The sequence below is a fragment of the Pristis pectinata genome, chromosome 10 (assembly GCF_009764475.1).
Source record: "Pristis pectinata isolate sPriPec2 chromosome 10, sPriPec2.1.pri, whole genome shotgun sequence".
Classification (NCBI taxonomy): domain Eukaryota; kingdom Metazoa; phylum Chordata; class Chondrichthyes; order Rhinopristiformes; family Pristidae; genus Pristis; species Pristis pectinata.
The window spans coordinates 12,826,164-12,851,934 of NC_067414.1; the positions used below are offsets into that span (position 1 = coordinate 12,826,164).

Consider the following 25,771-nt stretch of genomic DNA (forward strand, 5'->3'; position numbering starts at 1 on the left):
TCTGGTTCCAACTTTATAATCTAAAATATACTGCCTGAAAGGGTGATGAGAGAAGCTTCAAATAATTCCTTCCAAAAGGGAATTGTTTAATTAGTTCAGATCGGGGAAAACAAATGTATCAAGGCACCAAGTAGATAACAGGCACTACCTCTGTTTTATTGTTCATCAATTTGGGAGTGCAGAAAACTGCAGTGTAAGGCTCTGCTTTAGAGTCTACAACAGGTTGTTCGGGAATTATCTGCAGGTCAAGCAAGATTGCTCATTGAAGTGAAGCAAGTTCATTATTATATGACAGCAGTTAAGTTGTAACTCAGAAAATAAAAGTTAGGCACATTTATCCATACTTACAAGCTTACTGCCAGTAGGCATTATAATTAAGGGCTAGTGACCTTCAACTCACCACAATTTCTCACTTACTGTGTAACAATTTGTTATTGTTTCATGTAGGGTTAGGCAGCAGGTGGCTAGCAAACACCTTGAAAAGTATTCCGAAATTCCTGTGTTTACTGAAGCACGTCCTTCACTGTTTCCTTATTGCAAACTTGCATCCCCGTCCCAACTCCCCATCCTCCTCTCACCATATGTGAGGAAGGTGAGTCTGGTTAACTTTCATCTCTTCAGGATGAGGCAGTTCATAAATGTAAAACACATGGAGAGCTGATGAAAGTTACCTATTGGGTGGGCATTTAAGCAGTTTCCTTTAATTTTGTGACTTGATACCTTGATGAATGTTTAATTACGAATAGGATGCATGACAACTGCAACTTGCCTACATTTGTATGTAATTTCTATGAGGTAGTCTTTTCTTTTCTGTCCAAAAAATTAAGTGTTGCCATATTGTTGGATTCAGTAGCTTGTTAACAAAGTTTTTGTTAGCTTAAAAGTTAAGGTTATTTCTCCTTCCAGGTAATCTGTGAAGAATTTGTGCAGTCTCGGGCAAATGGTCTTAAAGAGATGTATGGCAAACTGCTGGACTTCATTCCCAACCATTGCCGTATCCTCCAAGTGGTGACTGGAGGAGCAATAACTGGGTGAGTTGCCTGGAACTAAAATGTTCCTTTGAGTCCTTGCCTAAACTGATAGATGAGCTTCAAAAAACTGGTGACACAAGAAACTGCTGATGCTGGAATCATTGAGACCTGAAGGTTGATTGCCCATTTCTCTCCATAGATGCTGCCTGACCCACTGAGGTGCTCCAGCATCTTGTGTGTTGCTTCAAAAAAGAATGGTGGTTGAGTTGTGGATAGGACAGACAAAATTGCAAAAAAGTAATGTTTTATTTAGTGGTAATGTGCAAAAGATGGTAGACTTGTTTGTTTCTGATGGAAAATCTACTTAAACTATACATTTTTTTTTTCAATACTTTTTCTACTTTGTCATCTTGTGGCTCTGGTTCAGAACTAGCTGCTGTCTTTCCTCTGAGGACCAAGGAGAGAATGGGGTACCACTTGGCACAATGGGCAAGAGGGTGGGGCTGCTTAATTCTCTTTCACACTTGAACAGGGCACGTGCAGCCCCTACACTTGGCTTAGACCACCCCTAGAATCAGATCCCATCAACCCACCAACGACTCTTAACTGGTGGGTTTGGCTGATAAGCTAACATCAGGTGACCTTTGTAGGTTGTTGATCACACTCACCATTTTTCTTACTCTCTTATGGTCACTGTCCCCTGACCAGGACCCACTCAATTTGATCTCTCCTTGAACTTATGCCACGACTGCTGTCTCTATCTTTCTGTGTCTCACCTATTTTTCTCCCTATCTTTTTCTCCCACTACCTCCACCTCCCGATTCTGGGCTAGGTAACGCAGGGTTAGCATGTTGAAGGAGTGAGTGGGATGACATACAGCACTGATATTGTAGGACCCTGATATTTAGAAAGGACCTTTTTCTATGTACATTCAGTATTCTGAAAATAACTTCCTTGAATGTTGTTATCTTTTACTAGTAGCAGCTTCCAACCATTATAAACTGGTTAACTTCCTGGAAGATTAACCTCCCCAGCAGATAGAGAATCATCATGCATGGATTAAACATGTGGATTCTGTTATTCACTAGTTAACAATTAACCAAATAAATGTAAAACAAAGGGGAAAATGAGCCAGTTTTCTGAACAGAGAAAGGTTATGGTTTGATGAGATGGCTATAGACAGCAGGGCAAAGAAAAGCACTGGCAGGAATCAGCACAGCTCCTTCTGATAAAAGGTTTCATCCTTCACCTTGAGATCCATTCTGACTGCACCTTCTTTGGTGCCCCTCTGAACACACCTCCACATTCTTTACCTAAAACACAATGTGGAAGAAATTAACTATGTGCAGTTAGACCCCACTGCACAAATGTGGCATAAATTTGTGCTGTATTTGCAATGTTTTTTGTATGTGACCTGAATTAAACGTACCTTCAGTTGCACACAGGAGGAAAATCAATCCTGAACTGTGCAAATAGGATTTGTATTTAAATGCCACAAGGAATCATTGTATGCATGTCTATTGTATGAAGTTACCCTTTTTGATACATGACTGCATATATTCTGTCTTCCAGTGATAAAAACAAAGTGATTCCAGGATACGATTTTACAGTGAATTCTGTCTGGCCAGAAATGGTGCGAGGCTTAGAGGGAAAGTTGCCATCATTATTTAACCCAGGCAATCCAGACACATTCCATGAGGTAACCAGCTACATACAACTGTTCATCTTTCAAGGAGAAAGAAAGATGCTTGCATTTCCATTTCGGGATATCCAAAGTCATGAAAATCAGAAATGTTTACAACCAATGAGTCATAGGATCACATAGCATAGAAACTGGCCCTTTGGACCACTGAATGCATGCCAACCAGACCACCCAGTATCCATTAACATTAATTCCTCTTTGTTCTCCCCATATTCCCATCAACTACACTCAGATTCCACCACTTGCCCACATATACTGATGCAGTTTACAGTGGCCAATTAACCTACCAATCTGGACATTTTTGGGATGTGGGAGGAAACCGGAGGTCACAAGGAGAGCTAATTCCACAGAGGCGACACTGGAGGTTAGGACTGAACAGGCGTTGCTGGGACTGTGAGGCAGCAGCACTACCGGGGGCTCCACTGTGCTGCCCACATGTTCTCTGCAGCATTATTGCTATTATGATAATAGGAAACATGGCAACTAATTTGTGCTCAGTAAAGTGACACAAGTTGTATTGTGATACATGAAAAGTTAATTTGTTTTAGTGATGTTGATGGGGGCTTAAATAATATTCGGGTCATCAGGGAGCATTCTGGCTCTTGTTTTGCATCCATTGGAGAGGATAGATTTAGTCCTTGGTATATTATCTGATCAGACAGTGCAGCATTCCCCCCTCTACTACCTGGTAGTATCATGCAAGATTTTGTGTTTGAAGCTTTCAGCTGAAGTGACAGGACTGCTACCCATTGAGCTAAGGCTAATGTCCATGTGAATGAATGAAGTTCTAGTGCAACATTCCCAGTTGGTTTACCGAACATAATGGTTTCCTCCTAGAATTGCTTAATGTGGGATCTTTTAGCCACATATACCTGCTGATCCACACAAATAAATGCCTACCTGGCACAGATCATGAATGAGGATGTTTGATATATTGGCATTGGTTTACTATTGTCACTTGTACCGAGGTACAGTGAAAAACTTGTCTTGCATACCGTTCATACAGATCAATTCATTACACAGTGCATTGAGGTAGTACAGGGTAAAAACAATAACAGAATACAGAGTAAAGTGTCACAGCTACAGGGAAATGCATTGCAGGTAGACAATAAGGTGCAAAGTCATAACAAGGTAGATTGTGAGGTCAAGAGTCCACCTCATCGTATAAGATCAATGCCATTCAACAGCCTTATCACAGTGGGATAGGAGCTGTCCTTGAGCCTGGTGGTATGTGCTCTCAGGCTCCTGTATCTTCTGCCTGATGGGAGAGGGGAGAAGAGAGAATGACGTGGGTGGGTGGGGTCTTTAAATATGCTGGCTGCTTCCCCAAGGCAGTGAGAGGTATAGACGAGTCCATGGAGGGGAGGCTGGTTTCCGTGATGTGCTGGGCTGTGTCCACAACTCTTTGCAGTTTCCTCCTCTCCGGGCAGAGCAGTTGTCATACCAAGGGGTGATGCATCCAAATAAGATGCTTTCTATGGTGCATCGATAAAAGTTGGTGAGTGTCAAAGGGGACGTGCCAAATTTCTTTAGCCTCCTGAGGAAGTAGAGGCGCTGGTGGGTTTTCTTGGTCGTGGCGTCTACGTGGTTGGACCAGGACAGGCTATTGGTGATGTTCACTCCTAGGAACTTGAAGCTCTCAACCCTCTCGAATTCAGCACCATTGATGTAGACAGGTGTATATACACCGCCCCCTTTCCTGAAGTCAATGACTAGCTTTTTTGTTTTGCTGACATTGAGGGAAAGGTTGTTGCCATGACACCTTGTCACAAGGTGGGATCTTTCTTACATTACAACAGTGACTGGGTTTCAGAGAATCTCACTGGTTATAAAGCACTTTGTATATTCTGAGGTTAAGATGGGCACCACTGCAGGTTATTTCTTGAACTTCTCAATCTTTTCCTTTCACTCTCCATTTGCAGTTATCATCAAGCAATAACTGCCGTCTTTTGGTAGTGAGTCGTGTAGGGAAAGTGTGTAAATAACTTGGCAATAGTTCATACACCTGCCATACCCTTGCCTCTCCCTATCACTGTTAATTCCTCCAGCTAATTCTCCAGCTCTCTGTGCTTCTCCTATTCTGCCCTCTTTCACATTCCTGCTTTTCACTGCTCCACCATTGATGGATGTTCTTTGAGGTGTTTAGGCCCCGAGTCTGTGGAATTCCCTCAACAAATCTCTCTAGTTTGTTCCTCCTCTAAGACATTTATTAAAACTTACCTCTCTGATTTCTCTTTGACTTGGTGTCAAATTCTGTTTAATATTGCACCTGCGAAGTTCCCAGGTGCATTTTTTAACTAAATCAAAGGTACTTCATTAATGCTAGCTGTTCTTTCTTAAGCCTCCCTCTTCTAATCATTCCCTATATTAAATGTTCCAGAAATACACAATTACTATGGAGTTTATTAGAAAATTTGAGTGGCAGTGTGCATCCCAAGCAAGTGTTAAAAGACTGCGCTCACATTCGGCGTACCAAAGTTTCCATGGCAAATGGAGCCTGTCTGTTTATTATCAGATTCGGTAAGTCTGTATTAGTGAATTCTTTTCAATCTAGCGAAATGTCATAAATGTATCTTCTGCTCTCTATAGACTACTTCTGATCATTTGAAGTACTTTAAGCTAAGGAAATTACATTACATGAAGGTATGATATAAGTAACTAAATAGTGCATGCTAAAATGATAGCTAGTATTCACAATACAAGTTGTATTGTAACAATGTACATGATGCACTTTGTATGCTTTAGTACCGTCTGGATGCTGCAACTTTGAATAATATATTTGCCTCAGTGGTGCAACAGGTAGTGCTGTCTGTATGGAATTCGCATCTTCTCCCTGTGATCGCCTGGGTTTTCCCCAGGTGCTCTGGTTTCCTCCCACATACCAAAGACATGGTTAGTAGATTAACTGGTGACAGTAAATGACACATAGTGAGGGTGGGCGATAAGGCAATTGGGAAGGAGTTGATGGGCACATGTGAGAAAGTGGGAAATGGGTGTGGAATGGTATTGATGGGGTTGATTTGAGAGCTGACGTAGACTAAATGGGCCGAGTGGCTGCCTCCTATGCCATAAGAGAAGATGAATATGAACTTCGAGAATCGAACCATGACTAAAGATCAAATCATGATGTTGGATTACATAAAGTTGGTTTGTATTTCCAGGAGTATAGAAGTGAATTAATCTGGGCTATTTCCACACAAAGGGCAGTTGTGAAAAATCATGATTAAGTCCTCAAAAGTAAGGCTAGGGTCAACTGAAATGAGCAAAACTGAAATTGATTTTGTGTTTAATTAGACAAAGTTATTAGAGTCATAGAGCACTACAGCAGAGAAGCAGGCCCTTCGGCCCATCTAGTCCATGCCAACCTGATCTTCTGCCTAGTCCCATCTACCTGCACCCGGACCATAATCCATCCAAACCCCTCCCATTCATGTACCTATCCAAACTTCTCTTAAATGTTACAATTGATCCCACATCTACCACTTCTGCTGGCAGCTCGTTCCACACTTGCACCACCCTCTGAGTGGAGAAGTTTCCCCTCAGATTCCCCTTGTATATTTTACCATTCACCCTAAACCTATGACCTCTAGTTCTAGTCTCACTCAACCTGAGGGGAAAATGTCTGCATGCATTCACCCTATCTATACTCCTCATAATTTTGTATACCTCCTATAAGATCACCTCTCATTCTCCTGCACTCCAGGGAATAAAGTCCTAACCTATTCAACTTTTCCCTGTAACTCGGGTCCTCAAGTCCTGGCAATGTCTTTGTAAATTTTCTCTGCACTCTTACAAGCTTATTGATACCTTTCCTGTAGGTAGGTGACCAGAACTGCACACAATACTCTAAATTCAGCCTCACCAGCGTCTTGTAAAACTTCAACATAGCATCCCAACTCCTGTACTCAATGCCCTGATTTATGAAGGCCAAAGTGCCAAAAGCTCTTTTTATGACCTTATCTACCTGTGATGCCACTTTCAAGGAACTGTGGATCTGTATTCCTAGGTCCCCTTGTTCTACCACACTCCTCAGAGCCCTACCATTCACTGAGTAAGTCTTACCCTGGTTTGTCCTCCCAAAGTGCAACACCTCACACTTGTCTGCATTAAATTCCATCTGCCATTTCTCAGCCCATTTTCCTAGTTGGTCAAGATCACGCTGCAAGCTTTGATAGCCTTCTTGTAATTAAGATTACAGAACCAAGACTGGCATGTAGAATTAAGGTCCAGATCAGCCACAATCTAATTGAATAGCAAAATAGGGTCAAGGGATAAACGTTCATGTGTTAAGAATGGGTGTCAAACTATTTGGCTTGCACTTCATAAAAAGCAGCAAACTTGTCGAGAGGATAATTATGGATTTTAAAAAACCTGACTACTGTCAAAAACATGAATATTTTTTTCATGCCTTTTTCATTTAGTCATTACACAAGTCGAGAAACATTTAATCATGCGGCCATTTCCGTTTTATCTAATGCTTTGACAGGTTCAAAGAAATTGCAGGAAATTTGGAGGCTTCGTTGTCTGAAGGTTTGAAGGAAGCACCAGGTAATACTTTTCCAACAAAAGTGTTTTTAAGGGAGAGCAAATGGAGTCAACCTCCTCAAAAGATAACCAAACCAGTTCAAAGATTTGTACTAATAATGCTTAATCCATTTGACTTAGATGGAAGCAAGTTCAGGCTTCAGGTTACTTGCATTCTATGGCAGAACCTTATGAAATGCTGGGATGATCGCATCTTCCTCGCTCCATTGGCTCACCGTTTCTGGAAACTGACTCTGCAGTTGCTAGCACGTTACGTTAAGTGGGTGGACGAGGTGAGTGACCCTTTGCCCTTTCAAACGCTTGGGATCATGCTGTGCAGACCAGCCCATTGACCTCGTACACGTGGCTGTTCTCCAAAAGAACATTCTAATTATCTCCACTCCCACCTTGCTCTTTACCCATAACACCCATAAAGCTCTTTTGATTTCAAGCATATATTAACTTTTTTAAAAAAATCTAATATGGACTCTTAACTTTACATGCAAATAAAGCTCATCACTTCCTACCTTTTTTGTTTAGTGAGGAGAATTGTTTAACTGCAAGCAAAGTGAGCGGTCACTGTCGATGCACCTACGCCATGAGCCAGAGTTCTGCAATGTAGACTGTGTTGAATGTAACACTGGTTTTGCAGATGAACTACTCCTTGACAATATTCTGTTAAATAGCTGTCACCTTATTAAAGTTATTACAGTTAATTATTGCGATTCTCTACTAAACTGTTAGGTCTTCTGATTTGTTGTCAAATGTGTCCCTTTCATGAAAGTTGTAAATAATTCTTCACACAATTTTCCAGGTTTCCATTGCTTTCCTTAAAGGCTGTAGTGATTGCATGTGTAGTTGAAAATTTTACCACTGAAATTAATAGAATTTTGTTAGGGAGGGTTACAGAACCAAGGAGATGGGGTTAAAGTGCAGATTAGCAATGTAATTAAATAGTAGAACAGCCTTGATGAGTTGAATGGCTTCTGATCATTCAACCTTTTCTTACTGCTTGTTCCAACTCCTCCATATTGTTTTTGATTATTATTTAGCATGTATTGATTTCTTCAATTCCTAAAAAAGTCACTCCTGGAACTGTGTCCTATTAACTTGCCACATTGTTATGACATTTCAGTTTGGCAGTGTTCTTGACAGAGGAATCAAGTTACACAATTCAAGTGCAAATATGGTTAGTCATTTATTGACACAAGTATCTGATACTCAACTTTTTGAATTGACTAGCTGGTTGTTTAAATTCTGTGAAGCTCCAGTGACTGCTTTTGAAATTTCTTATCCGTCCACACTTGCACTATAACAATAACTTGGATTTATATGGCACCTTTAAGATATCCCTAGACAAGTAGTTTGATCTTGAACTATAAGTTGAGAATAAGCAAAACAAATGTGATTTATTTATTCGTTCATTGGGTGCGAATGTTGGAAATTGCCCATGAACTTGGTTGTTTGCCATTTCAGAGGGTAGTTTCGAGACAGCCACGTTAGTGCTTTGGAGATGAGTGTATTCCAGACTGGGTAAGGATGGAACATTTCCTCTGTGAAGGACACTAGTGATTGTTATAACAATCCAGTAGTTTCATGGTCAATGTCATTGATACTAGCTTTTCTGTAAACTTCCAGCTTTATTTAATTAGTTGCTTTGGTGGGATTTGAGCTCTCTTATCTGGGTCAGTGGTCTAGGCCTATGGTTACTTGACTTGTAATGTAACCATTGTGAATATCCAAAAAAAAAACTGCAGCTGTTGGAAGGAACTGGAAATGCTCTGCAGGTCAAGCAGCATGCAGGGAGAGAGAAATAGAGCTAACTGTTTCAGGGCTATGACCCTTCAGAAGTTAATCACTGTGATAGCAAATTAGTTGCTATGTTTCCAATATTATGGTAGCAACAATACTACAGAGAATACTGCACAGTGCAATGGAACAGCTATTAGTGCTGCTGCCTCACAGTTCCTGCAACCCACACTCAGTCCTATCCTCCAGTGCTACCATTGTGTAATTGATAAGGAAGGGATTTAAAGACTCTCAATAGCCTTGGTGCAAGGTTTATATTTTTTTAAGTTATTATAGAATATTTGCCAAGATGAACACTGTTGCAAATATATGTTTAGTATAAGGTCAGAGTGAATCCAAGAATATAGTGCGACTGCAATACTCTAATTCTAAACCTCAGATACTTTGCTTTACAGATTTTTTATATATTAACTACCCTTAATTTCTGACTTAATGCTTCTATTATCTACTTTTAAAAAATTTCTGTGCTATATAAATTTCAGTTCTGTTATCAGGCCTCTTCCCCCACATTCTCAACTTGCTTTCAGCTTGCCACCTGTCCCATGACTTCCAACTGTGTGATTTAATCATTCCTGTGGCACTGTATCAAAAATCTTTCTGAAATCTAAGCATACTGTGTGCAATGTCAACAAAATCTGGCATTTCCTGTGGAACACCAGTAAATTTGTTAAGCAAGCTTTTCCTCCTGGCAGTCCAATGCATGCATTCACCACCCTACGCACAATGCATTTTACATCTAAACAGCTCTCTGAACTGAAGAGCTGTTGCAATTACAAACATTAAATGGTTTGATTTATCTCTTTCCTTAAGAATCTTGGAATAGAAAATCAGTAACTTATTCCCTGAGTGTTCATTTCTCCAGAATCAATTGGACTAGTTCACCACCCTCTCGTCAATGATCAAATGCCTTTCATTTGGTCTTGAAGCCATTATGATTTCCAGCCTGGTTTCACTTAGCTTTCTATTCCCTAGCACCACTTCCCTGCATCATTTCAGATGCTCACCAAACATTCTACTCCAGTGTTGCACCATTTTCAGCCCACCTACTCAATCTGTCCAGGCCCCTTTGAGTTTGGTTTGCTTTGTCCTATTGTTTGGAATTTTCCACACACGCTCTCAGTTGTGCCCCTCTGTAAATTAATACAGATTTATGCCTTTGCCTAGTTCATTAATATACAATGTAAACAACAATGGCCCAAACACTGGTCAAGTTGGCACCCTGCTGGCAACTCCATGCCACATCAACATAGCTCCAACCACAACCACCACTTACTTTCCCAGGGTTAGTCATATTTGAGTTCACTTCTATAATTGCCTCCCATTCCATAACTTTGGCCATTGTCGACTAATCATCCTTATGGCACCATATCAAAATCCTTACTGGAATTTAAACATAACGTTTGCAATCTCAACCAGATCTAGCATTTTTTTTCCAGAACTCTAGTGAATTTGTTAGACTAGACTAACAAGTCTAAACTCTGCCTTCCCTAAATGTAACTTGACTCCCAAACACCATCCCAAAACTGACAACCTCAGAACACTTTTTTGACAAATGATAGGCAAGTGGGCTCCTCTCAACATCTCATTTAAAATTACTGGCCACTTCCTTGTAAACTTTGCTTGATCTTCATTTCTTTATCTACATTTGAGAACCACAGTTAAGACAAATCTGGGGAGAAAAAATAATATCAAAGAATTAGATAACTTTCTGATAAATCTTTGAACAGGTAAAACAGGAAAACATTCTCTTTTCCATCAGCAAAGCAAATTGTAAAAGTTCATTGATACCAACCCACATGAATTATGTTAACTCTTCGAGAAAAGCTGCAAAAGGTTTGATACTTAATCCTCAGGCTAGATCAGTCACCTTTTGAAAACCAGTGCAAAATGAATCCTATATCTAAAGACCACAAGACCCAGCCAAGTGATTTTTTTTCAAAAAATTAACTGTCCTTTGTTTTGTCCAGAGAACAAGAACAGATTTACAGCTGAGGCAGATGTAATATACATTAGTGGAATTTCTATGGCAGGAAAGATCAGAATAAGAGAGACACTGGTCTCAAGCTCCATGGAGGCAAGAGGAAACTGTTACAGACCCACGTGGGGATGGGAGGTGCACCGGTGGTCTAGACCCACGTGGGGATGGGAGGTGCACCGGTGGTCTAGACCCATGTGGGGATGGGAGGTGCACTGGTGCAGTATTCCAATACAGCAGTTACTTCACTTGCCCATTAGAAGGAGTGCAACCTATTCACAGTATTGGTGTAACCATATTAAAGCAAAGAGCAGCGCACCATCTCCCTCAGAGGACTGATAATCAGGCATGTTGCCATTGTCCATATTTACTAATGACAAAAAGAATAATCTAAGAAACTCTGGAAAAGGCAACATTTTCATGTCACATAGCAGCAAATCAAAGAAGGAACAAATGAATTTCTATATTTCCATATTATTCTGTTGTTATTTTTACCCTGTACTACCTCAATGCACTGTGTAATGAATTGATCTGTACGAACAGTAAGCAATACAAGTTTTTCACTGTACCTTGGTACAAGTGACAATAATAAACCAATACCAATATCAAATATATACTTTCCCCATGTATGGAATAACTTGAAAAGCAATACTTGTTCTGACAATTAAATATGTACTAATTTCAGCCTGTCACTGGGCACAGCTAAAGCTTATTGAGTAATATTTGTATCGTGCATTCCAATTGTGAACACAACTGGAATAAAACCTCCACCCAAAACCAATGCAGCTGTTCACAGTAACACAGTGACTTGCTACTGGACCTCACACACATCCCACATGAACACTCTTTAAGTTTACTTGCACTACAGTAACCTTCTGTAAAAGTTTTAAGTTTCTTCACATATTCAGTTACTGGGAAATATATACTTGAGAGGATGTAATCTTAACATTACAGGGTTATCTGGGATTACTTTTCTACACAAACTTGAGAAATTTGGAACTCTTTACAAAGGCTGTAGTTGTTGGGAATCATTTATAACTTTTAGAAATGGATTTGTTGATTTCTTATTAAGGAAGGGTGAGGGAAGCAAAGGTGGGAAATTTTTAAGTAAAGTTCAGCCACAATCTGATTTAACTGTGGTATTGGTTCAAGGGGCTGTCCCAAATTCCCATTCAATTTTTCACTTTTTCAGAGTCACTGTATCCCATCCAACACACTACCCTAATAGGGAGACTATGCCCCATCCAACTCCTCAGCTTCAAACTGAGCGTGCACTGCAATTCCCATCCTTTCACAAGGTGATTGCAGTTGTTCATCTCCACTTTTAACCGTGTGGGACCTTGTTTTTTAAATTCATTCATTTTTTGGGATATGGATTTTCTTGCAACAGCGAGCATTTATTACAAGTCCAGTTGCCCTTAAGAAGGTCAGAACACCTGCGCCCTGTCCGTAACTGCGATCTGCATCTCCCGGTTGCCAGTCACTTCAACTCCCCCTCCCACACTATCACTGATATGACTGTCCTCTGCCTCCACTGCCAGGAGAATCCCAAGCGCAAACTGGAGGAATAGCACCTCATTTTCTGTCTTGGAACCTTGTAGCCTAATGGCATGAACATTGGATTCTCCCACTTTAGGTAATCCCCACCCCCTTCCCCACAACACCACCACCACCCCCCCCCCACCCCTCAACCATGCTTCTTCTTCCCTTTCCTAGCCTTTTTTACCTCTACCTTTTTTTTCCTTTTGCTCCTTACCTTTGACCCATCCCCCGGTGGATCTGCTCTCCCCTCCTCTCCCGCACTTGCCCATCACTATCTCTTACCCTCATCTACCTGTCACTACCTTGTGCCCACCCTGCCTCCCCTCTTTTTGTCCACCTATCACTGCTCTGGTTTTCCCTCCTATATATTGGGCTTGCCCCTTTTCTATCTTCAGTCCTGAAGAAGGGTCCTGACCCAAAACATTGACCGCCTGCTTTTCTCCACGGATGCTGCCTGGCCTGCTGAGTTCCTCCAGCATCATCGTGTTTTTCATCAGGTTTATTATCACTGACGTGTCATGAAATTTGTTGTTCTGCGGCAGCAGTACTGTGCGAGACATAAAGACATAAAAATTACTATAAGTTACAAAAATAAATAGTGCAAAGGAGGAATAACGAGGTAGTGTTCATGGACCATTCAGAAATCTGATGGCGGAGGGGAAGAAGCTGTTACTGAGACGTTGAGTGTGGGTCTTCAGGTTGTGGTGAGTTGACCCCTCACACTGCTACAATTTTCCGGTGACGATGCTTAGATAGTGCAGTTGGGGAAGGTGTTCCAGGATTTAGACCCAACGACACTGAAGGAATGATGATACATTTCTGTCAGTTTGATGTGCAGCTAGGTAGGGTACCTGCAGGTGGTGGTAATCCCATGTCCTTGCTGATGGTAGAGGTCATGGAAGATGCTGTCAGAGTAGCCTAGATGAGTAACTATGGGCACTTTGTAGATTATACACATGGCTGCCAGTGATGGCAGGAATTAATATCGATGGGGTGTCAGTCAAATGAGCTACTTTGTGCTGGATGGTGTTGAGCTTTTGCAGAGCTGGAGCTGCACTTATCCGTACAAGTGCAGATTATTCCATCACATTCCTGACATGCCTTGTAAATGGGGGAAAGGTTTTAGGGGGTGTCGGAAGGTGAGTCACTCACCACAGGATACCCAGCTTCTTGCCTGCCCTTCTAGCCACAATATTTATGTGGCTGAAAATTTTTTAAAACTGCAGATGCTGGAAATCTGAAATAAAAACAGAAAATGCTGGAAAAACTCAGCAAGTCTTGCAACATTTGTAGAAAGAGAAACAGTTAATGTTTTGGGTCAAAGACCCTTCAATCAGAACAGTTGTTATTTATGCAGCTGGTCTCGTTGAGTTTCCAGTCAAAAACTCAATCAGGACTTTGATGTGGGACTTGATGATAATACCAGTGAAAGTAGAGAGTAGGTTGTTACACCCATTTTATTCAAGGTATTCAATGTAAGGCATCTTTTTGAACAAATGTTACTTGCCACTTATCAGCCCATGACTGAATGTTGTCCAGGTCTTGGTGCATGCAGGTATGGGCTGCTTCATTTGCAAATAAAATTAAATGTTATGTAAATATCAACAAATATCCCCATATCTAACGTTATGATGGTTGGTACATCATTGATATAGAAGCTGAAGATGGTGAGGAATACTTATGGTCATAAGCTCATAAAATTTGGTAGTTTACATTTCAGCTGCTGCTCCTGTTTTGCTTGCCTTAGCTTTGTGCTACTCTAAGCTGAACTCACACTGCTTCTTCCTCAACACTTAGTTTGAACGTAACCTTCAAATGGTACCTCACCCTCAGATGTACATCTCTTGCATTAAGAAGCAGATACAAAGGAACACACCTGATCTTTCCCCTTCAAACAGGAAATTCATCTTTGACACCTCTACTCCTCAAAGAGTAGGACCTTAGCTTTCATTTCCCTCCATGAACAACATAATCACCTTCCCCCAATGCACAGAATGAAGTTTCTCACATACCTTCATCTCTACCCAGACTATATCTTAAACTGAAACAACAGCCCCATAGGCTACGATTCATCACCTCAGCACCTTCGTTCTCAAATTTTCAGTTCTCAGTCCTAATATGAAGCCCAGAACTGGTTATAATCCCACCTGATAGGGTGGTTATCACAAAGAAGCATCATCCAAATAATCTTAAACTCCACACAAGCCTGCTCAGACCATTCATCTATCCCATCAAAGCATCCTTTTCTTTATCTCTTTATCCAATTTGCTTTAAATATGTATAGGCCCACCCTTTTCCTGCAGAGGCCATTTTTTTTGCCCTATCCTTCCCGGGAGCAACCTTTGCTTGACTTCAAGGTGTGCTAATTTAGTGGTTCCACAGTGGTACAGGTCATCATTAAAATTTGTTTCTCTTTCCTGCAAAGTGTTTGGTCGCTTATCTTTTCCCTTCCCACAGTTGCAAACTGCATCATCAGACAAGGACCTTGCTCACCATGGGATAAAACCTTCACCTGCCATCAACAACAGCGTGGTGTCCTCTTCAAATGGAAGTAGTGAGGAAATGGGAAATGGGCAAGCTCCTGATGTGAAAACTGTTCCACCTCTCTCTGTTAGTCAACTTGTGTACCTTGTTGCTGATTTAGACAAGGTCGAAGAACAGGTATGGAGAACTAATTTCTTTGTGTGTTCCAAAATTTGAAAAATATACTTTCAGTTTTAGAACTGTCAGGAATTTCCATTTTTCCTTGCAAATTACTTGTTGAAGTTAAAGGATTATAGTGCATTTATTTCACTTACCACTCCCCCATCAAAAATGAGATTAGCCTCTAAATTCAGTTTTCCCAGCTTCCTAAGATGTACTGTTGGAGGTGCATGCTTCCTAAAATGGTACAATCAGTTCCCAATCCTTATCTCCGGCTCCCTGTCTTCTGTTTGGCACTTGTGGAGGCTGTGAGTACTGTATACCCTGGTTAGTATATGCAGTTAACACTGCTGCATTACGGCCAGTAGAAAAAATACCCTGACTTTGTGTCTTTGGTCAAGGAAGGGGAATGAAGTAAGTCATGAGTTCCCAACGTGGACTCTTAATGGTGCCTTCCATGGTCGAATGGCATTTCAATTTTTACTCCCTAGATAGATGTATATACCATCCCGATGGTATACTGGAGGAACCGTATCCTACCAGGAGTCCATACCTTCTTGGTGTGGGGGATGGTGGATGTGTGCACTATGCAGAAAATGTCTTATTTTGTCATTAAAACTTTCTTTACAGCTTCCTGGCCTTTTAGACCTAATTAACCCAAGACTAGAGAATATTGGATTTCAGAATTTCTCTCTCATTTCAGGTAAGATCTTTTAAAAATTTCAAGGGAATTGTGGGGGATATGATGACTTTCCTTCATGGTTTTGATCTTCGTTATGCTACCATATCGTTGGAGATTGACCAGTGAGAAAATCTGTCTGAGGATTTCGGGGTTTATTGGGGGTTTGGAGTGAGTGTCTTTGTGTGTTAGGCTTTGCTTCTCTCTTTCTTTCTGTCTAATTTAATTAAAATGCAATAAGAGTGATTGATGGAAATGTACCCATATAACAAAATTTCGTGTGGTTTTGTTTCAAGGTTCAACCATACTTCCAATTATAAAAGAAAGAAGAATCTTTCTTTATTGTATTTTACCACCTCAGGGTGGTATCCCATATATCTTCACAGTTAATAAACTGCTTTTGAAAGATAGTTGCTGTTAGAGTTTAGGAAGTACAGCTACCAACTTTCACACAAACAGCTATGTTTTCAGTGATGATGATTTAAGTGTATACTTTAGAAAGTTAACCAAGGCTCTTTGCATAAAGCCATTGGAAACTTTTGCACCCATATGAAAGGGTAGACAGGTCCATATGAAAGGCTAGTTGGATGTTTCTTGACAAGATGTTGTGTTTAAGCAGAGTTGAACTGTTTCATTGAAAGACGGCATCTCTCACAATGCTCCTTCCCTCAGTATTGCATTGGGAGCGTCAGCCTAGATTATGTGCCCAAATCCCCAGAGTGGGACTCCTAACCACAGCCTCTTGACCTGGCCTATTGCTAACTCAACCATAATTGCCAGTTTGCTTGGGAAATGCAGTTCCTTTCCTATGTATTAGTAGATATAGACTTAGTCAAATTAAGTCTTTGTAAAAGTGTCTTATGTAGTTTAATGTGACCATCATTTTGCACACAACTAAATTTCATAAGGCTGTGAGATGAATGAAGCAAGTACATTAGCCGGGATAGCAGGTGATCTCCCTTCTCTTGTCCAAGTAGTACCAAGAGATTTTTAACAGCCAGCTTAACGTCCATCTGATAGGGCCATGAGAAATGGTACCAGGAAGAATCTGGTTTCCTCAGTAGTTCTCTAAGGTGTCAAGCTAGATCATGCCCAGTCCAGGGGATGTTCAGAAGGGAGAACCCAATCCTTTATTATGTTTTTCTGCAACACTTCCTTTCTTAAATCTTGTCTATACTCCCATGTGTAAGGAAATTTGTTATTCCTGGTGGCTGACTCACAGACTGACATTTCTTCATGGGATTTTTTTTTACAAAGTGATGACGAGACCTATCCTGTCTTTTGTCATCACTTTGTAAAAAAAAAAATCCCATGAAGAAAGCAGGAATAAAGTTTACCTTGAAAGAAATATTAGCTAATTGATTATTCCCTGACTGCGATGTTAGTGTGTAATTGGGTTTGTTTTTCTCCCCCTGACAGAAGCACTGGCAGACTCTCAAACTTCAGTGAAAAGCAGTATACCTGCATTAAGTGACAAGATTATTGAGGAACTGAGTGAAGCCTGTTTCAGTTATCTTAAAAATGCCTCAGAAGTCCCCAGGCTCTATCGGAGGACTAACAAGGTGAGCAATTAACAATTGTTCCTGTTTGTCATTTTTGTTTCTGTTGTAAGTGGAAAAATAAATGTTCACAAATGAACATTACAAAGCAAGGAACAGTTATGACACAGTCATAATGGACCAAATGATGGATTTGGGCTCCATCAGCCTTTAGCAGCAAAACATTAAGATAAAATACAACAAAATCGCCAGAGTAACTGCTGCACTAATGGGAACTTGGGCCTGCAGTTCATGGGATTACTCGCAAGTTGAGAGCATTTTTCAATTTGGAATATTGTCTGTGGATTAAAAGCAAGGGTTGGGAGGACAGGGTAGGGGAGGTGATGACGATCTCAATGCACAGGCCAAAGACCATCCTGTTAATTGAAACCATTAGAGGGTATCCAGAGGGAGGGAGGAAGGAAGGAATGATCAAACAGCTTGAGAAATGTAGACTTGGAAAGACAATAATAGAGTTTGTATATTGAAGTCATTTTGTGCTATGCCTTTGAATTGATAGTTAATTCTGTTTAATTAGTTATCAGAAATTTCTGATGCTAAGCTACACAAAAGTTTAACTACACATCTAGAAGTAAGAATAAAGAGAAAGTGTCGTTGGTTCAGTCAGGGAAAGAAAATAAAGAAGTGGCTAAGAACAGTGGAAACAGTGAAACTGTGGGATCAGACAACATTCCATCTTTAGTACTGCCCTCCAGAACTCTCTATGCCTCCAGCTTAACTGTTCCAATACAGTTACAATATTGGCATCTGCCAACAATGTGGAAAATTGCCCAAGTACACCCCGCCCACAAAAGACAGGAGAAAGCCAATCTGACCATTTATTGCCATTATGTCTACTCATCATCACAGAGTGATGGAAGGTGTCCTTGACAGTGCTTTAATGTGGCACTCATCAATAACCTACTCACTAAATTTGACCAGAAAATTAACTGGACCACTTGCATGTCTGCTATGGCTACAAGCATTAGTCAGAGGTTGGGTTTTCTGTGGCCAGTTACTCCCCTCCTGACTTCCGAAGACACAAGTCAGGAGTGTGAAAGAGTACTCATCGCTTGCCTAGGTCAGTAACTCAAGAAATTTGACATCATCCAGGACAAAATAGCCCTCTGGCACCCCAAGAACCACTATAAACTTCCCCTACATCTCCAGTACACGGTGGCTGTAATGTGTACTGCCTACAAAATGCACTACAGCTGCTCACCTAGGCTTCTCCACAGCACTTCCCAATCACATAACCTCTACTACCAAGAAGGGCAAGGGCAGCAAGTACCTAGGCACACCATCATCTGCAGGTTCCCCTCCAAGTCACACACCATCCTGCTTTGAAAATATATATCCTGTCCCTTGTTGCTGGGTCTAAGTCCTGGAACTACCTCCCCAACAGCACTCTGGCAGTATCTTCACCAGGAGGATCGCAGCAGTTCAAGGGGGCAGCTCACCACCACCTTCTCGAGGGCAATTAGGGATGGGCAATATATGTAGACCTCACCAGTGACGCCCAAATCTTGAAAGAATGCATAGCTCAATTAAAAGAAACTTGCACCTATCGGAATGGTGGAAAAGAGATCAGAGCACCAAAAGGTAGTACTGGGAATTGTTATCATTTATGTTCTAATTTTGTGGTGTTAGCTGCAGCATGGTGAGTAGCATTCATGCTTAAATGGAGTAAGAATTGAATTCCAGCCCCAGTCCAGAGACTTGACCACATAATCTGGACTGACACCCCCACTGCTGATACTGAGAGAGGGCTCTGCAGTCAAGTGTAAAGTCTTTTAGAAGAAACAAAAATCAGAAACAATATCTGCTGTCTAAAGTTAAAAGCTTCCATGACACCATTTTGAAGGAAATTGGTGGGGGTGGGGGTGGTGAGGGGGGAGGGGAATTTTACCTGGTGTTCTGGCCATATTAATCCCTCAACTCACATCATGAGAAAAGAGTAAACTTACAAAAACGTTGTCAGATTTCTGTGCAGACGTTACCTGAACTTGCCTGACTTACACCTACACCCTCTTTGCTGTGTGATAAGATGCCATCCCTATTGTCATGAAGTTTGTGTCCATCTTAAGACATTTCATTATGTTTTGTTTTGGTCAGGAAGTGCCTACCAAGGCTTCCTTGTATGTTGAGAATGCCTTGAAACCCCTGTACAACCTTCAGAGTCAATATAAAAGCATTGTGAAAGAAAACAGAATACAGGAGTGGTTATCGGGTGCTCTTAGAATTAGCACAGAAAGGTAAGCATTCCATGACACAGCTTATCTCCTATGTAGTCCACTTTATAACTGTGCCACTATACAAGTCATTCTGAATATCCAAGGTGCAGTACTGAGGAAGTCTTGTATGTTGGAAGTGTGCCTCAGATGAGGTGCGGAATTGCATCCTTATTCTGACTGTTCGGTGAATGTTAACAATCCCATGACAAACTTGAGAAGAGCACTGAGCTTTTCTGATTATGGCCTTCTGATTATGGTCTTTCTGATTATATTTGGTAATCGCTTCCTCATGTTACCACTGGTGATTTCATTGCTGTTTCCAAACATTTACGGTGTCAACATAACACGGTGGGTATTCTTTCATCTAGTAAGGCATGAAGCTCTGAATATCCGTCCCTAAAACAGTCTGCTTTTCTACCTGCTTTAAGACCTTTTCTGTAAAGCTCGACTCTTTTAAATCCAGTCCTTGGACCATTTTACTATGTTAAGTGCTATATAAATACAACTTTCTTTGTTGTATCAGATGGAGATCTAGTATCAGATATTAGTTTTTTTTGTTCTGAAGATAGCTAACAATAACAGAATTGATCTTCTATGTTCTTTTTCCAGTGAGTAGGCAGATACAGTAGCTTGAAATAGGGTGTAGGAAGTCTAGCTGATGCCCAGTAAAAGTAGTCATTCCTTTGAACAGTGGTGATAGTACTAAGAGCAGATGATTGGCAAAGGACAGTAGTTTTGATTTACAAAATTGCAACTAGTTTGAAGGGTATTAGTTTCTGGTTCCCAAAATCACCATTATTGAAGGAACAGTGATTGCTAAACCTGGTTCCTAAAATGGAGGCTGGGGGAAGGGAGGATGGTTCTTGGTTCTAACAGTCGTAATTGATTAAAGGCACTTTATGACACAATGTAGAGGCAGAAATTGTTTAATAAACTTGGGCTCCTGTTTCCTCTTTCCAGGTATTATGAAACAGTTTCTGATGTTCTAAGCTCAGTTAAAAAAATGGAGGAGAGTCTCAAGCGACTGAAGCAAGCAAGAAAATCTGCAGCTCCAAGCAACATGGGAACAAATAGTGGCATCAGTGACGATAACAAAATCAGGTTACAACTTGCTTTGGATGTTGAGTACCTGTGGGATCAAGTAAGTCACCTATGGTTCCTAGTCCAGTTAGGTTAGGGGAAAATTTTCTAAATTCAATAGCATGGTATAAGATTAGGAAACACCATGGAACTGGCTGGTTGTGGTGAAAGACATGCTGATTCTCAGTTTTGTTATACTTTCACAGTTTAGTTTAAACTAACTCAAAAGACAGATGGGTTATAAGTACAGCAACACACAAAAAGCTGAAGGAACTCAGCGGGTCAGGCAGCATCTATGGAGGGAAATGGACAGTCAATATTTCAGGTCGAGACCCCTCACCAGGACTGAAAAGAAAGACGGGAGATGGCCAGTATAAAACGATGGGGGGAAGGGGTGGAGCAAGAGCTGGCAGGTGATGGGTGGATCCAGATGAGGGAGGGGGGAGAACAGGAATGATGTAAGAAGCTGGGAGGTGATAAAGGGCTGAAGAAGATGGAATCTGATAGGAGAGGACAGTAGACCATGGAATAAAGGGGAGGAATATGTGGGTGATGGGCAGATCGAGAGGGCGGGGAGGGGGAAAAGATGGGGTGATGGGTGCCAATGGGATAAGGAAAGATAAAAGCAACAGTGAAGTGGTTACTGGGGTTATAAGTACAACACATTTATTACATCCAGTACAAAGAACTCGTACTTAACAAAGATGATAGTGAGTGCTGTATATCTCTTTTCCACTTGCTGTGATGATTCTCTGATGATTCTCGTCCTCCTGTTCACTCTCGATCTTCTTCCCTCACCCCATAGGTACATATTTTTTTCTCTTCGACTTTGCATGGGAGCAGTCTCCAGGTCATTTCATAAATATATTCCGTTTATTCATTACTTAGCCCTGTTTCTTCTTTTGCAGATTGAGCTATTCCTTATAATCCTTGTTTGCTCGGTTGTGGACTGAGCTCCTGCATGAATAGGACCCTCAACACCTGTTGCCATGCATTCTGTTACAAATGTCATTCAAATGGTCCTTTAAACATTTCAACCCCTCCTTCATTCTCTCTGTATCTCTTCATTGTTGTTCTGCCCCTGATTTGTTTTGAGTTCTTTACTTCATTACCATGTTCCTGGTACATTTAATGTACTTGTTCTGATGCAGGTTATCACTGCTTCCAACATAACACCATAATTAGCACCTTGACTTTCACTGTCTGCAAGTTTTAAACCAAATTTTCTTTCAGCACATTCATTTTAGTTAGCCTTGTTTCTTGACTAAACTGATCGTCATGCCTTGCTTCTCAACATTAAACTGTTAGTACGTGTACTTGATTGAGCAATTTTTACAATCTTGTTCCATTACTGCAATGATGTTAAAACATCGAAACGCACCAGAAATACTTTAAAATAGGCTGATAGTTAAAATATTTCATTATTTATTTAAGCTATCTCTTACGCAGTACAGAAAGAAGCCACTTATCCCTTTGTGACTCTAACGGCATATTGAAAGGCTGTCTAACTAATCTCACATCACTGCTCTTTCCCCACAACCTCAAATTGCTCCTTTTCAAGTATTTAATTGTAGTATTCAAGTGTTTAATAAATAGTATTCAACTGATTCGCTTTTCAAAGTTGCCATTGGATCTGCTTCCTCCACACTTCCGAGTGCAGGTAGTGAGAGTGGCAGTTCCCGAAGAAGGGTGGGCAGGAAAGAATGGAGTCAGTGCAAGAGGAGGTATTTTCAAAAGGGAATTGTTAGAACATGTAGAGCTTTGACAAAAGTGGTTCATTGACAGATTTTAAATGGTTTAAAAGGGAATTGGATAAATATTTGTGTGGGGAAAGTCAGTACCTGTGAATAAGTCGTATCCATGGATGCCCTGCATTCTGCACCTGGGGACTGCCCTGAATCCATGACCCTGCTGCTCACCTGCCATTCAGTAGAAATACCCTTTCACTAATCACACTTGCAAAACTATTCAGTTTGGAAATCCTCTATGCAATTTTTCTTTAACCCCCCCCCCCCCCCACATTAATCTTGCATGTTATTGTGAATAAAGAATCCTGTTTTTTTTTCCCCCAAGCTTTCTTCCTAAATTCAGACAACCTCTGCGTTATGGGAGTTGGGTGGGGTTGCATTCCCAGAAGTCCGTCTTAGAGCATAGAACATTAAAGCACCGTACAGGCCCTTCAGCCCACAATGTTGTGCTGATATTTCATCCTGCTCTAAGATCTATCTAACCCTTCCCTCCCACATAGCACTCCATTTCCCTATCTCTTAAATGTCCCTAATGTATCTGCCCCCACACCCTCTGCCGGCAGTGCGTTCCATGCACTCACCACTCTCTGTAAAAAAAAATGTACCCCTGACATCTCCCTTATACCTTCCTCCAATCACCTTAAAATTATGCCCCCTCGTGTAGCCATTGTCGCCCTGAGGAAAAAGTCTCTGACTGTCCACTCAATCTATGCTGTCCACTTGATCTCGGTCTGTATCATGATTTTTCGTAACACGAAGCCCCATCATCTGTGCATGTGTCAAGAAATACAAACTGAAAATAAGTAAAAATTGACATACAGATTCCATAAGAGCAAATTTTTATTCCATACCTCAGATTTTTTGGTAGTGACTTGTGAATTCCTTAAGGGCAAATTTATGTTACCCGAACTGTTGTAATGCAGGAGTCACCTATATAACCCCTCATTCGTGTTGTTCTGGTGATGATTTAATAGTAATAACTCACTGTTGTGTTGGTTGTGGAGCCAGTTGATCAATCATATTTGCCTTTCTGGTTCCCAGGTCCAGAAACTGGGCTTGCAGATGTCATCCTTTACACAGTTTGTGGCTCTGCTGGACGTAGCACAAGCTGCAAAAGCTGTGGCCACGGCGGAGCCTGTCTGACAGACTACGGGAGCCAGGAAGAAATAACAACTCCACTCTCCAGCCAGACTTTACAACAAACAGTTCTTCACAGCTGCCATTTACAGTTTACGCCTATAACTCACACCGTGGGCATGTGTTGCCAATTTCGCCCCCTTTCTTCCTGGCGTCTTAGCTGTGATAAAACAATCATGAAGGTGGGACTGCAGCTTGTAAATCTCTGAAGAATGTTTGTGCAATATTACTATGGAGTTATTGAATGATAATTGTACCTTGTACTTATAAATATTTGGAGAACTGGACAACATGTTGAGGATGCAGGATTTCAGTGGCTGCATCAGGCAAGTGCAATTTTTATTTTTACACACTTTAAATGTGGTTGGAATTGAAACTTCAAACACGAGAACTGTGATTATTTTTCCAAGAGTGGGGAAGAATGTAAAGTAAAGCATAATTCTAATTTCTGCTACGTCAATGATTTACCGACATATTTAAATAAATTAACAAGGAATTCTGGAGCAATTTCTCGCCTGAATAATGGTTAGAATATGGAACTTGTTACAGAATGGTTGAGCTGAATAGTAGATAGGCATTTAAAATACCAGGGTGTGTTTAAGCTAGTTAAACATTCAAGAGTCAATGCAGTGGGATATATAGGCAAGGTGAGACGAGGTGGAACAGGGATCTTAAAAACTGCTTGTCTTGTACATTTACAATGTAATTCTAGCTAATATTAATAACAGATATAACTGGAATCTGCTGAACGGGAATGTTTTGAAATTGGGCATGGTAGCACCTAAAGCAGTGCAAGCTGCCCCCAGTGGAGTTTGCCCAAGGCTGTCCCAGTTACAGGGTGAGTTATGTATAACTCTCAGTGGGACAGGGCCAACCAGTCCCTGTGTTCACTAAGGGACCTACAAGCAGCAACAGAGGTGCAGAGGCCACAGGCAGTATGAATATGCCCAGTGTTGTCAGCTTGTAGGCTGGCAAAGGTCAACCTCTTGCGGGACCCTGATGTCTGTTTGATGGGTCAGGCTACTGTTGCCACCCATGTACACACTCATTTTGTGCCCCTTCTACTCTTAAAGGTGCAAAATGATTCTGAGTTAAAATCTTTCTGGTGTTGTTATTTTATGCAGCAGTTCTTGAAGGTTTCTCCTGTCTGGGGTTGATGTTGAGTTATCCATCCCTGGAGTTAGACTGATAACAAGCACAAAGTCCCAGCCTACAATCCAGTGTAAGGGGCTAAGTACCACCTCTTGACTCCCAGGTAGGGAATATGAACTGCCACCACCCTGGTTGTACTTGCCCTCAGCACCTGTGATCTTGCAACGTACAGCTCTGGTCCTGCTTTTAGGCATCAAACTGGCCTTTTGTGCTGGGGGCCCCATAAAACACCCTGCATTTCAGCTGCTGAGCAGAGGGCCTCAAAATCAGCAGATCCCCCTCACTCCTGGACGCTGTGTTTGACTCGTAAATGTGCTCTGAAACAGCCTGGCAAGCCCCTCTGTTCGTGGCCAGTTGGGGAAAGGTAACAAGTGCTGGTTTGTCCAATGAATAAATATCAAAATATTCCACAAGGTCAGTCCCTGAAAGTTGACAGCTACCACATTCCTGCCCTGCAACCGTCTCCTTCCTCCCCATCATCAAACCCTCCACAGCCTCCTTATGGTGTTGAAATGATTGGGTTTGGTTGTAGGAAAGCTTACAGGATTGTATTTTCTCTATCAAATGCACATAAATGACGACTTGATGACTCTAGATTTAAACGTTGCTTGTGATAGATAAACAGACCCATCAATGCTTACTGGTTCAATGCTTTCCTGGAGCCCCCATTATGCTTGTGTGATGTCAAGTTTTACATCCTAGTGTTTGCGGGCTGATGTTTAGGGCTGTTTCTATGGTGCCAATAGGATTAGTACAGCTTCAAGGTGCTCCTTATCAAGAAATTCTTCCAAATCCCTGCCTATGGATAAATTAGTGCAAGTTTCCAATTACACCATTTCAAGGAAATTCCAGGCCAGAGTCTCAGGAAAAAGACTCCGCTAACCACAGTATTCCCTTGATGGAATAGCTTGTTCACAAGAACTTGCTCCTCCTTGAAAACCCAGTAGAGGGATTCCCTTCCAAAAGTGATTAATTCACAAAGCTATCACACTTCTGTGAAAGTTCTTCCAAAAGTTCCTCGGTTTTTAATGTCCCTC

At 41.2% G+C, this 25,771-nt stretch overlaps 1 protein-coding gene across 3 annotated transcripts in view; it reads left to right on the plus strand.

Moving 5' to 3' along the window:
- Nucleotides 1-24,085, plus strand: part of cog2 (component of oligomeric golgi complex 2) — a 40,599-nt gene extending 16,514 nt beyond the window's left edge. For all 3 annotated transcript variants that reach the window (XM_052025158.1, XM_052025160.1, XM_052025159.1), the window contains 11 exons: nucleotides 907-1,031; nucleotides 2,544-2,670; nucleotides 5,054-5,193; nucleotides 7,160-7,221; nucleotides 7,339-7,490; nucleotides 14,981-15,184; nucleotides 15,797-15,869; nucleotides 17,265-17,407; nucleotides 19,499-19,638; nucleotides 20,578-20,758; nucleotides 23,487-24,085. In XM_052025158.1, coding sequence (XP_051881118.1) covers nucleotides 907-1,031; nucleotides 2,544-2,670; nucleotides 5,054-5,193; nucleotides 7,160-7,221; nucleotides 7,339-7,490; nucleotides 14,981-15,184; nucleotides 15,797-15,869; nucleotides 17,265-17,407; nucleotides 19,499-19,638; nucleotides 20,578-20,758; nucleotides 23,487-23,588 — 1,449 coding nt within the window. In that variant the 3' untranslated portion in view covers nucleotides 23,589-24,085. The remainder of the gene's footprint in view (nucleotides 1-906; nucleotides 1,032-2,543; nucleotides 2,671-5,053; nucleotides 5,194-7,159; nucleotides 7,222-7,338; nucleotides 7,491-14,980; nucleotides 15,185-15,796; nucleotides 15,870-17,264; nucleotides 17,408-19,498; nucleotides 19,639-20,577; nucleotides 20,759-23,486) is intronic.
- The last annotated feature ends 1,686 nt before the right edge of the window (nucleotides 24,086-25,771 follow it).